The sequence below is a fragment of the Hydra viridissima genome, unplaced genomic scaffold (assembly GCF_058129835.1).
Source record: "Hydra viridissima isolate aposymbiotic clone 2 unplaced genomic scaffold, HvirCarnegie_v1 scaffold_2, whole genome shotgun sequence".
In the NCBI taxonomy this organism is placed as follows: Eukaryota; Metazoa; Cnidaria; class Hydrozoa; order Anthoathecata; family Hydridae; genus Hydra; species Hydra viridissima.
In genome coordinates this window covers 14,518,559-14,532,864 of record NW_028324301.1, presented here as the reverse complement: position 1 = coordinate 14,532,864, position 14,306 = coordinate 14,518,559, and the positions used below count along the sequence as shown (strand labels likewise).

General features: G+C 27.5%; 1 protein-coding gene across 4 annotated transcripts; it reads right to left on the bottom strand.

The window, feature by feature from the left end:
• Window positions 1–3,150: 3,150 nt before the first annotated feature.
• LOC145192423 (uncharacterized) lies at window positions 3,151–14,228 on the bottom strand. Of its 4 annotated transcripts, XR_016450052.1 has the most exons (7): window positions 13,701–14,228; window positions 13,245–13,402; window positions 12,914–13,166; window positions 7,257–7,424; window positions 4,628–4,939; window positions 4,210–4,354; window positions 3,151–4,080 (listed from the first exon to the last, which is right to left on the bottom strand). XR_016450052.1 is itself a non-coding variant. In XM_090079597.1 (6 exons), the coding sequence occupies exons 1-6, from the start codon at window positions 14,179–14,181 to the stop codon at window positions 3,555–3,557; spliced, it is 1,875 nt and encodes a 624-aa protein (XP_089935723.1). In that variant the 5' UTR covers window positions 14,182–14,228; the 3' UTR covers window positions 3,151–3,554. The 4 variants fall into 4 exon arrangements, 2 of the variants coding, with proteins under 2 accessions (XP_089935723.1, XP_089935724.1); XM_090079597.1 differs by lacking the exon at window positions 7,257–7,424; XM_090079598.1 differs by lacking the exon at window positions 7,257–7,424 and having other exon boundaries at window positions 3,151–3,654.
• Window positions 14,229–14,306: the final 78 nt, after the last annotated feature.

Here is a 14,306-nt window from a genome sequence, read left to right as displayed (position 1 = left end):
GCAATAATAATAATAATAACAATAATAATAATGATAATAATAATAATAATAATAATAATAATAATAATAATAATAATAATAATAATAATAATATAAATAATAAAAATAATAATAATAATAATAAGAATAATAACAATCATAATAGTAATAATAATAATAATAAGAATAACAGCAACAACAACAACAACAATAATAAAAGCAAACGAGTTTTACTGATGATTTACGTTCAAATAAACTGCTTCTATCTTCAATTGCAGTTTTGGCAGCCAGCAAAAAAAGAAAAACATTTTACCACTAAGTTACATTTTTAGAAAGCATTTTGATCTTGTACTAGGTTACAATAATACCATAGCTATAGTGGTGCAACATCAGGACCGATTCTACCATCATTACTTAGTTATTTAATGTTTAATGAATGAGGGAAAAAATGATGGTGGTAAAAGGTAGAGAGGCGGCATATTTTAAACGGTTCTTAAAAGCTTAATAAGAAATCAACTTTCAAATTTTCAACTTTTTATTATAGAATGATTTATTTAACAATTCTTTTTTAAATGAAAAAGTGAGCTGTAAAAATGTATTGAAAATTGAAAAAAAAATCAGAGTCTAATTTTTATTACTTTTGATTTTTCTTTTGTACGCTGTATGTAAAGATTTACGTGTTGGATCAAAATAGTTTTCCTGAAATTGTAAAAATGCGATTAAAGTAATATTCTTCAAATTTTCTATTTTTCTTCAATCACTTCAATTTAGGGTTTAAATTGCTATTGATAAATGTTGTCGAGTTTTTTATCCCATTTACCAAACCTAATAAAATGTCAAAGAAGCGACCGATGTCTGTCCCTCCAACTTGCGTTGGAAAGAATTCTTTCTTGCATTGAAAAGAATTCTTTAGGTGTTTGATCCGCTCAGCCATCCAATTTAATATATTTGATGAAAGCATTAAGACAATCGAGAAATCATCTTTAAAGTCGTTTGAAATGGATTCTGAATTCAAACTGTTGGAAATCGTCGAGGTCTCACTTACGTTTCAGCGACGGTAAAAGAAGAAAACAAAAGGGAACAAAAACTTTCGAAGGAGAAAGAAACAGATTAAAGATGAAGCTTTCACTTTTAACAACAAAGTTTAAATAATATTGCAATGAGTTCATTTGACCGTTCGTAAGCTTTCGCATGGATGAACTTGAGCAAGTCTCTAAAAAAGAGACGCAAACTGAATCAAGTTTAATTTTTGATTGTCTCGATTCGGTGAAAATCTTCATTTATCTATCAATGTTAACTTACTCGTTGACGACTTTTTTTGGTCTCATGAAAAGGTTTAGTCCTTACAAAATAAAAAAAAAAAAAAAAAGAAAGAAAGAAAAAAAAATTCAAAATCCTCCATAAATAAGTTTTGGATCGAAATTCTTCCAGGGTTCAGAAATCCTGGAAAAGCTGGCTGAGTTAGCGCTTTGTCTCCAAGGAACCTTTACAGAACTCAAAAGAATTTTTCATAGAGGTTAAAACTGCGGAATCTCTTCTTTCAATTTAACACAATTTTAATAGAAAATGTTGGGCTAAACATTAAAAACGACAGAAAACTCCCCAAATACTGTACAATTAAAAAAAAAATCAATAAAAGCTAATGTCTTTAACTCAGTATAACTTTTATTTCTAAAAAAAAATCATACTTGTTTCATAAAAATCAAACTGATTTTTATTTAAACTTACCTACTTTTACTTATTTTGGAGGCTTAAACTAGAATAAAAACCAATAATTTTAATGATAAAATATTAAGAAGCTAGGAAAATGGAGAAGTTAGCACTACCAACTTATAATGACTTTGGGACACGAATATCCTTTTATCTATGATAAAGTTCAATAAAAAATATCCTCTAGATAATAGCCTCTTTAAAGCAATCTGCGAAACGATCAAGAGAGCAAATCAAGAAAGCCAGCTCTGAGCTAGGATGAGACTATAGACTCGAAAAGATATTTCTGATGTTGTCAACTTTATAACATTGTTTGAGGAAAAAAATGCTGCACCACTACACAACCAGCTAAGTAATTTTAAAGACTTTAGGATTATAAATTTACCTTCATCGCAAACAAAAAAATTATTCTACTTAATCAGTCAAGAGTCCTGTGTTACTTGCAGGAGAGTATTTTATAAAACCAAGCAGAAATTTCCTCAGGTTTTATAAAATTATCGCAACAATGAAATAGACAGTCTCTGAACTTGTTTTCTTTAAATAATTAAAATGAATGCTGCAGAATTACAACGGCATAGACTTTCTAAGACAAAACAAAACACGAAAAAGATCTTCTTGTAAATTAAATATTGCATATTTACTTTACACATCAGAATCTTTAACTTTCAGTGTATTTAACAAATCTTCTCTTACAGTAAAGTTGTAAAATTTATCTTAAAAGATTGGAAAATGGGATAATGTTAATTTAAAAAAGATTAACTTTAAGAGACATTACTTAAAGTAATGATGAGAATTTTATTTTAAGAGAGGATTTGCTAAATATATTGAACCCATTTAAACCTGAGGTTTTTAACCAAAAAGTCAATTTTTTCGGGCGGAGTTAGATATGTACAAAAATTAAGCATTTAACGTACATTTATGATGTGAAGTGCCAACTGATCAGAACAATATATTTAACTAAATTGTGATCAAGTTTCTAAAAGTAATTACCATTAAAATTTTAAAATAAACAAATTAACGCTAGTCTGTTAAGGTGGCTCCTTAAAAAATTGTTTCTTTTTAAGTGTCTGCTCCTAAGGTTTTAGTTTATTACGATGGGGTACAAAAAGCTAATGTATCTTTTGGGCCTTTTTATCAGCAAAAACTTTGAGTAATTTTCCAGATTTATTTTCATAAATCTATTTTTACGAAAATGATTTTCTTATATTTACAATTCAAATTAAATGTATAAAATAAAAAATAAACATGTAATAGGAATTTGTAACCGGCAACCGGAAAAGACAGAAGCAACCGGAAAAGACAGAAGAAGCAACCGGAAAAGACATTGAATTATACTTATAGCATGCATTTTCTGTACAGAAAGCAAAAATGAATTTTATTAACTAGCATTAGTTAACATATAATAACCGTTTTCTAGACTATAACTTGCTTTACGCAACAAGAAAAAAAAGAAGACAACAATTAAAAAGCAGTTCACACACTTTTGTTTAGCAGCGATTTCCTTAAGCACTTTCTATTTACAAAAAATATTTTTTCCAAAGTACAAGTATTATCACTGCAAATAAATATTTATTTAAAATAATGGCAAATACATCACTATAGATTTATAAAAAATGGAAAGTGGATAAAAATTTTTTTACAAAATTAAATAATTATATTTTACAAGTGGTCTAAAAGTTTTAACAGGAACGTCAATTTAAACGATATATTTTCATATACACACATTTAAAATTGATTCATTATACAAATAAAAAGTAACATTCAAATTCGGATATATATATGTATATGGATATATATAGTTATTGTTAGTCAGAACTTCGAAGCTCAAATCCAGAAAATGCAAAACTAATTTTAGTGTCAGTCTTTTAGCTACAAGGACACATAGATCTTTGAATACCGGCATTCTCACAGGTTCTAGGAGCTGCATTTTCACTCAATGGCACTCCGTAAGGGTGCTTGTATTTACTAGCAAACAAAAAAGATTTGAGAGTCACATGCAAATCAAATGGAGTTGTTAACTGCTGTCGTCTGCTTTGATCCAGTTTATAATTATCTCGGATATCTTCGGAGAAATAAATACCCAAATATGGTGATTTACGTTCGAGCATCCCTTGGGATAACTCGGAAAGTTTTCCTGTAAAACTTCCTTTAATGGTGTTAATGACTATAATTGTGTTTTTTAACTTTGCTACATCTTTTAGCATTACTTTAAATGCATTATCTATAAAGCTCAGCGCATTGAAGTTTGATTTGGTTATCAAACTAAAAACAATACTAGCGAACTTTGGATTGTTGGGGTATGCATCGATGAGAGAGTAAAGATAGTCAATTGATGGTTTGAAAACTGGTATGTTTGTAATGCAATAATTGTGCATCGCAACGTTAATTTTTCTATTTGTTATAAGAAAATAAATATCAAAACTATGAATAAATATTAAAACTAATATAAGAAATGCAAGAATAAAAAGTAAAAACACTTTTTACATTAAAAGTTCGTAGCTTAAATGCCAAAAAACTTACTGTTTAAGGGCGTGAAATAAAGGTAGCGAACTGTGATGAGCATGACTTGAGGTATAGTAAAACGGATCATCATAGCTGAACAAAGTTGCATAATGAAGATTATTTGCAACATAAAACAAATCTTCTTCGGATCCGTTGATTGAACCTGAAATCAAAAACTTTGTAACAATAATATATTTGTTTATTTTTTTTTGCTAAAATGATATGGGCCAAATACTGATAAAATATTGAGTCAAATATCAATAAAATGCAACAACAACGACAACAACAAAAATAAAAGTCTACAACTTGAACACCATTTCCATTTATCTGATAATAAGAAAAATAAAAATACAAAGTTAAGTCTTTTTTAGCAAAACCGTACTATTTAATTTTCTCAATTTTAAAACAGAAAATTTCCAAAAAGTGAATTAAATACCTGTCAAAATTGCAAACAAATTCTGTTCAGAAATTTCTGATAGCGGTGTATAGTATTTAAAATCAATCATCTTCATCTCTTCGAGAATAAACTTAAAACTTAATTTTAGCTTTCTCTGCAAATGTGCTGCTGATGCTTCGTCTAATGTAAATATGAATATGTTTGGCTTCATAGGCGATGATGGTAAGGGTAGATCTTTAGGTTGAAGAGAGAGTAAAAAAAAAGGGGCTTTTGATTCATCTGAGAAAACCACTTCTACCATATTCATCTCACTTTGCAAGGGAAACAAGTCAGATACCTTTTTGTTAGGATCTAGAAGCAAATTTGATTTATATTAATAAGCATGTGCTGGTAGGGTTGCTACTATGTAAGTAATGGATTTCAGTTAGCACAAACTAAGTTTTTTAATTTGATCAAAAAAATGCACTCTTGATTCTAAGAAGATTGTAGTTTCAAATTTTTTTCCTTAGATGTAATTTAACAAAGGAGTAAAGAAATAATCTTGTTTTATATTTTGTAAAAACCTTTTTTGTGTACTTCTACACCACTTCTTTATTAAAACACAATAAGAAATAATTCTAAAGATTTTCATAGTTTCCATACTTTGTTGTTTCAGATAAATGTGTTAAACACTTCGTTGTTTCTGATAAATTTGTTAAATAAGTCTCAGAAATAAATGACAAAAATTATAACAAAAACTTAAAAAATCATCAAAAGTCAAGATGCCTGAGTATTCAATAGTGCATATTTTATATAAACATGCACTATTATGTACACATATACTATCGATATAGAAAAAAAAAAAGACCATAAGACAAAATGAGACATTACCCTGAGATAAACAAAACCCAAAGACATGTCTGCAAGAGAAAAAAATCCATTAAAAAAGTTTTCTTAATGTCCAGATTTTCTCAAAATGTTTTCAAAAAGTTTTGCACTTAATAATGTAACTAATTTGTTTAGTGAGTTTGCAAAGAAGCATGTTGAAAATGATTAATTAATGACCAAATAATAATCTAACTTCTTCTTCTGTGTGTTTTTAAAAGCCCTGTTAACATTTGCATTTTAATGCTTTACAGCAAATGAATGAGGAAACAGAAATATATCTGGCATTGTCATTTTTTACAGATCTAAAACTGTATTTTACTTGCATGACTTCAGTAAATGAAACTTTCTCCTCTTATGTAAACATATTTTGAAATACTTTTGACTGTTTATTTTTCTAGGATCTTTGCAAATATGTATTTTTTTTTTTTTTTTTTTACTGTATTACAAGTTAATTAAACAACTATAAGATTTATTGGAGAATGTATTGAAAAATTCAAACATGTGTAAAATCATCAATGTAACTATTTGGTGCTATTTCTGTTATATTTTTGTTTGGTGCTATTTCTGTTATATTGTTCATGCTTTAATATCTATGGTTGAATTATTGACACTTAGGAATGAACAAATAAAAAAAAATAATTACAGAAGTTAAACATCACAAAAATGGGGAAAGTTTGTGAAACTAGTGTCAGTTAAAAGTCATCTATAAGAATCTGTCTGGTCAATTTGCTATCAGAAAACCAGTTAAAAGACATCTACTAGAATCTGTCTGGTCAAAATCAGAAAACCATTATATTGATATATTTTAGAACAATTTAGCACCAGGGTAACACATAACAACAACTTAACAAAACTAAATAACCATAGTAAAAGCTTGTGACACATAAATCAATACAAAAGACTTTCGTTGCAATTAAATTAGCACCAATAATAGACTAGTTTAATCATATGTAAATATAACATCATCATCAATAATCCTATATTCTTAAGCACAGCTCTGTTGAAACCATTGTTCATAAGAGAAATATTACAGCCAATTTTCAGCATGGTCAGTTTTTATTTCTTGACTAACTCCTCATACACTACAAGGAGCATAATTACTATTTTTTTCACACATTTTATTTCTTTCTTCTTGGTAGCTCTTTTATTCTGTTTTGCTGTAACCCTGTGTTGTAATGCCTTCCTAGTAGTTTTCACGTGGTTATTTCTTGCAGCTTCAATCTTCTTTTTTTCTCTGACTTCAATCTTATTTGAATCCTTTAAAGCCTTTTTCTTCTTGGCATTAAAGAAGTTGTTTTTATATGTATTCAAGAGAGTTGTCTTTCTTTTTCTCAACAATGTTTGATTACTTCTCAGTTTTTTAGGACTGGCACAAAAGCCCACAGAGAAGTTGTACAAACTACAGTCATATGGTTGAAATGCATTGTGAATTGTTAGAAATCAAAGAGATGATTAGGTGTAGCCACTGGTACTGGAAATTCACAATTAGTAGCTTCTGCAGACATAAACTCTTTGTGTAATGTAAAAGTTCTGCAACTGATTAGATGAATGTTTTTGCTAGTTTTTATGTTTTTGGCATATTCTGTAATAATAAAAAATTTTAATAGTTTCTTGATTATTTAAAAATGAAAAGCTCGATAATAATATATCATGTTTATGACATACAAAAACAATATTAGGAGAGAGAATTTTAGTAACAAGTTAATTATATTTAAACAAAAATATTTTTGAAGAGATATTTTGCTTATTTTATGAGTAATTTTTTCAAAAAAGTTCAAAAAATTTTATTAACTATACTCACATCAATTTTACTATATTGAAAGCTCTCCAGCAAAGTATTTGATCTCTTATAAATCTTTAAATACGCTTGTTACTAGTTAACTAATACAATTAATCAAGTTGATTATAATATGATCAGTGTCCACATTACCAACATTTTCCACTACCCATATTGTTAGCAAATGTCTCACTACAAAGACAAGCTAATAGTTACAGTTTAACATATACAAGCTAATAGTTACAGTTTAAGATATTCAGCTAAATTATGCTACAGACTTTTTTCACTGGACATTTAAATACTATCAAGTAAAAAAATTCCAAAATAATGTGCACAATTATATTAATCCTTGCCATTTGCATATTATCTACACTTATACTATTTTCTTAACTTATAATATAACAAGAAAATAACATTTTCTTGAACAACTTTGCAATATCATGAGCAGCAGCTATGAATAACTTTAGGTATTGTGCAACTATATTTTTTAATATTATTGTAAAAAAATATATAATATTTTAGCCTTAAAAATGATTAACTTTTAAAATTTTTTCTATTGTTGCTTTTGTTTTTGAGGCTATTCACTTTGCAGGTTTGTTAACAAGTAATTGGATCAGATTGTTATATTTTAACCAATAGCTTGTGAAACACCATTTCTGATTTTCTTGATTTTTACACATGATTATCTGCATTATACACATAAGTTAAAGTTGCAATTTCAGATTTCTAAGTGCAGCAGTTTAGAAATATATCCTTATAAACACTACTGGATGGTAACCCTTAATTTCTTAAATGTTAAAAGTTGACAACTTTAAAGGCTTATAATTTTTTTTTAACTTTCAACAAGTAACTCATTTTTTCTAGAACTATTTTCTGGATATCACTGTCTTAAAAACTAATGATTTTTATTAACTAGTATCATATTGGAAAAAATATATACCTTCTTAGCTTTGGAAAAATTCTGAAAAATGCTAAAAAATGGCAAAATGAAACTAAGTATAGTATTATTCATCAACAAGTCTTTAAATAATAGCTTTCTGATTAGCTACTGTTTCTTGCATTAAATAGGCAAAATATGAGTAGTTTGTTACATTTTAGAAATCAAATATATCCAAAAATATATAGTACATTCATCTACATTCTAATTAATCTAATATAATATAATAGCAAGTAAGAGCATTAGGCCTAAAATCTAAAAACACAAATATTTTAAACTTGTCATGTTCATAACAGAAATGGCAGCACTTTTTCACAACCCTAATCTGGTTGCTTCCTCCCTGATCTGGTCGTTATATTGAATAAGGACAAAATCAAAGGGCTAATAACTATATAAAGCGCTGCATAATTGTTTAAATGTGATACTTGCAATTTACACATTTAATTGACTGAATTGCTAATAATTTAAAGCAAAAGTAGGAATGACAGGAATAATTTAAAGCAAAAGTAGGAATGACAGGAATGACTGCATTATGTATTTTTATGACAACTTTAGTTCAATGCCAATAGAACAAGTATTCATGCCTATCTTCAATTTAAAAAATTTAATTGAGTTGAGTTGTTATTGAACTTACTTTTCCAACATAAGTTTATATACATATTTTCCAACATAAAATTATATAAATATTTTTCAATAAAAATTTATATACTTATTCTCCAACATAAATATATATAAAGTTGTAAGTAAGTTCAATAACAATTAAACTCAATTAAAGTTTTTAAATTGAAAAAGGGTGGGACTAACACTGTTTACGTTTTTAAGGCAACAGCATTGTATTGTTGCTGGATGTTCAATGGAAAATAAAGCATGTGTATTTCATGAGTGTGAGAAGAGAGAATTGAAAAAAAGTTAAACAAACTAGTATAGGAATGAGCAAATGAAATAACTTACAGTATCGGACAAAACATGGTGGACAAACTCAAATTTAGAACAAAAGTTGATCAAAAACTAAAAAAAACTAGTAAAACAATTGAACATATTATTTTTTATTTAGTTTATTATGTTGTTAACAAAACTTAAAACTTTTGAATCATACTAAAAATCGCTAAAAAAGTTTTAAAACATGTTTTCCCTAACAAACTACATTTTTCTTTGGACAAAACAAGGTGGACATTCAAAAAATCGACTGAAAATTCAAAAAAATACAAAAATTAACTTATTATTTTTCAAAAACCTTCAAAAGTTAACTTAATATTTGGTAGGACCTCCTTTACTTTTAATTACTGCATTCATTCTTCGAGGCAAAGACGCAATTAATGAGTCAACAATTCTCATATCAACCTCTCGCCAGGCCTTCTCGATTTGTTCAAATAATTCCTCACTGGTCTTCACATTTGCACGCTCAATCTTATTGTCAATTTTTTCCCACATATTTTCTATGGGATTCAAGTCAGGGCTTTGTGCAGGCCACTCCACTTTGGTGATATTCTTGTCCTTGAACCATTGTTTTACAATTTTTGAGGTATGTTTGGGATCATTGTCCTGTTGAAAAATCACTTTAGGGGCATCTCCCATTCAGCATGTGGTAACATAACATCTTCCATTATATCTTTGTAAACAAAGCGGTCCATAATTCCATTAATTTTGTGTATAGGACCAGTTCCTAGTGCTGAGAAACATCTCATAGCAGACGTTCCATGCTTAACACTCTTCTTGGTATATTTAGTATTGAATCTGGTGTTCTTTGGTCTCCAGACTCGCTTCTTGCCGTCGCTTCCAAAAAGGTTATATTTTGATTCATCACTAAAAAGTATGTTTTTCCACTGGTCTACAGTCCAATTTTGGTGTGCTTTGGCAAACGCAAGTCTTAGCTTTCTATTTTTAAAGGAAGTTAGCGGTTTCTTGGCAGGCATTCGAGAAAATAATTTTGCTTCGTTAGCTCTTTGTCGCACAGTGCGATTACAGAGATTTGTAGTTCAAGATTTTCGGTTAATTTTGTGGATGACAAAAATGGATCTTTTTTAAGCTCTTTAACAATTATTTGATCTAGTCTTTGTGATGTTTTTCTTGGACGTCCGCCCCAATGGTTTGTTTTATAGCAGTCACGAGATCCAAATGATTTGACAGTTTTGCTTACAGTCGATTTAGCTATATTATATTTTCTACAAATTTGAGCTTGACGTTTTCCGCATTTAAAATCTTTAACAATATTTTCACGTAAAGCACTTCCTAATTTGTCGTAAGCCATTTTAAGTTGCAATTTACCCCATATATCACGAGTTAAATCTATTATTAGTTTAATTGAAAAAATAATTGGCCAGACGTTCCAAAACCTATTTTATTATTTTAGAGTAATGTTATGATAAAAGTGAAAACAAAAGAATGCGGTAAATTGAATAAAGACAATGAAATCTTATAAAAAAAAGCTTCGTTTTGATTTGTCCACCTTGTTTTGTCCAAGGAAAAATGTAGTTTGTTGAGAAAAATGTGTTATAAATTTTTTTTGTGATTCTTAGTATGATTCAAACGTTTTAAATTTTGTTAAGAACATAATGAACTATTTAAAAATTAATATGTACAATTGTTTTACTAGTTCTTTTTAGAATTTGATCAACTTTTGTTCTAAATTTGAGTTTGTCCACCATGTTTTGTCTGATACTGTATAAGCAATAGTTGAGGACTGATAAGTCCTTCTTAGAAACAATAGTTAAAAGCCCTTATGAGTTTCTAGAAGAGTTGATAGACAACTTATATGAACTGACAAAACATCATTATGTCAGCATATCCTAGACATGTTTTTTAAAACAGCTCAAAGAAAACCTGAAGCCAAATGAATGTATCATGCAAATGAATTTTGCTGAAAATTTTTCATTTATCATACAAGATAAAGTTCAGTCATCATATTTTTCCAAACTAAAGCAATTCTCCAAGCAGCAAGTATAAAAATAGATATATTTATACCACAATATTCAAAAAAATTTGAATTAACAATGACTTTTACTTAAAGATAATAAAAACAGGTTATATTATGTTTAGTTGTAAAAAGTCAATTCCAATTAAAAAATTATAATTTTGTATGCTTTGATATAAACATTTTTTTAAAAAGAAAATTGTATAGAAAAGGATTTGTTAAAACAAAACTTTGCTAAACCTGCTATTACACATAAAGTACTTGCTAAACAACATGAGTAAGTTCCTGTTATTAAAGGTGTTTATAACATTATTTCTTATCTCAATCATACTGTTTAAAAGCTTATGTAACATCAATGAGCAGTACCTTTGACATTTTTTCACATGCTGGAAGATACTTGTGTTAATACACAAAAATCAATGAATAATGTTATCAGTATTAATGATTGGGTATTAGTGAATTATTTTGGTGAGCTCTCTTTGAGTTATTTAGGCAATTATTTCAAGGACCCAACAAAAGATATAGATTGATATCCAGTTTGTGACATTATTGTCAGATTACATGAACCTAATCTTAAAAACACTAGAGGACTTTATTCCTACCTTACTTAAAAAAAGATGAAATGAATTATCATATATTATTATTTTCAATTATCAACTACATCATTGAATATGTTATCATTGTTAAGAAAATATAAAAGAATTTTGAAAAAAAGATTTTTGATGTAAAAGACAAACTTGTGTATTTTTTAAATTCATTAAATATACTTTATTTTTTTAAATATTTAATGCACTATTTACTGCACTATGACCAAATTAAAATTGTTTTCCTAAGGAAAGATGCAAGATGTATTGAATTAAGCAGTTACTAAAAATATCAACTAAAAGAATAATTGTTCAGTAAAAAACCAAACCAAGTAATAAAAGTTTTTGTTTCTGTTAAAATCTTTATTATAACATATTTAAATTTGATCATATTGATTGATTTGAATAAAGCATTTTAAAGCACATTTTCTTGGGTTCCTGGTCTAATAACCATAAAAAAATTTTTCTCAGTTACCATAGCGAAGTAAAATAATAATAATAATAACGAAGGAAAATACTTAACATAGCAGTAATACCAAAAATAACCTACAATTTTTAAAATTTTATATAAAAATTGTTTATCATAGAGTTCTTTCATACCCCTGATTTAATATTGAAGTCTTTTAAAAGGCTTAAACTGCTTATCATTATTTTGGAAGATTTCAAGCATTTTTGACTTGTAAATGTATTTTCTAATATGATACCAGTTAACGAAAATCATTACTTTTAAGACAAATATCTAGAAAATAGCTCTAGAAAAATTGAGTTACTTGTTGAAAATTAGAAAAATGTTCTAAGGCTTTTTAAGTTGTCTATTTTTACCATTCAGGTTACTGATATAAAGATATAATTTATATAAGGATATCATTTCTAAACTGCTGCACTGATCTAAGGATATCATTTCTAAACTGCAGTCTGATATTTCAACTTTTAACTATTTACATAATCCAGTTAATGATATATAAAAATTAGAAAAATTAGAGATGGTGTCTCACAAAGTTTTCTTCAAATTGATTGAAATATAGTTACATACCAATATTAATATCTTTCATCTCCTTTTTTTTTTTTAAAAAGTATAAAAATAAAATGAAATAAAATGAAAATTTCAACACCTAATGAGTTTTATGTTAAGATTGAGAAAAAAGAGCAGAAAAAGGGAGCCTTTGATTATTAGGATAAACTCATAAGTTAGAGTTTTAAACACAGGACATAATGTTGATATACTTAAAAAAAAAAATTAAGTGTTTACCTGCAGTCCAAAAGCTATACTGTAGGTTTTTTTCACTTTTACACATTTTGTAAAGACATAATTGTTGTCCTTCTGATGGCTCACCTCCCCATAACGGATGAATACAGTATTCATCATTTTCAGTTGAATGTTTGATTAAACTCTTGTGCATAATGTCAAAAGTAGTAACACAACTTGATGTCAAAACTAACCTAACATTGTTACTTAAAGTCTTATCTGTTGAACGTTCCAACCCAATGCACATGCTGGTTACCTTAAGAATTATCACACCAATACTCAATTAAAATTTAAAAAACATTCAAAAATAAAACGAAAAGTTAATGAATCTTACATTATGTCTGATTATCCCATTACTCTCAAATGTAAATACAGCTTTATGGGATGAGCAATTTTTTGAAAATATCAAATATATTTCATCATCTGTTTTAACATAGCTTAAAGGTATTATACAATGCTTTGATGCTGTGTTACGGAGAGCTCCAGAATATCCTAAAATATTGCCACTTATCTTAGGGATTATTATATAAAAGAATTTTAGTGCAAGTAAAAAACAATGCAGATATAAATATAACTTGTATAAACTTGAAAAAAAGTTTCTCTAATATATATATATATATATATATATATATATATATATATATATATATATATATATATATATATATATATATATATATATATATATATATATATATATTCAGACATGAAAGTCTTCAAAAGTGTATAATGTAAATAATTCAGAAAAAAATATATCAAGTAATATTTGCCTTTGTTAAATTAATTTTACCTTTTTTCAGAACAGAGTGTGTTTCAATAAAGTTTTGCTGAGTTGAAAACTGGTACTTTTGTTCAATGTCATATATAATTGGCTTACTGTATAAATGTTGAATACCATAACTTGTAACATTAATATTTCTTGATTTTAACAAATTAACAAATAAAAATTTAGGATATTGACAGTCTATATCACCAAAGTCTTTCATATAACTCATTATATCTTTGCTAAAAGGGTTTATTTGATAATGTGGAATACATATAACTTCTAGATTTGGCTTTTTTTCTCTTTTGACTTCTTTAAGATTCTTCACACTCAAATACTGAAAAGAAGTATCTTCTCTTATAAAATCCTTCAAACTTGTCATATAACTATCACTCCTGGTGTTAACAGGCATCACTGTAAGGTATAAGCTTGTTATCAAGATAGTAACAGGTACCAATACTAACACAATTAAACACCTTTTAGGTAAAGCAACTAGTCTAAAAAGCATCTTTCACTTAAGCTAAAAGTAAAAAAGATATCATTATAAAATTGAAATTTAACACATACACACACATACATACATACATGCATGCATGTATGTATGTATGTGTGTGTATGTGTTAAAAACCTACT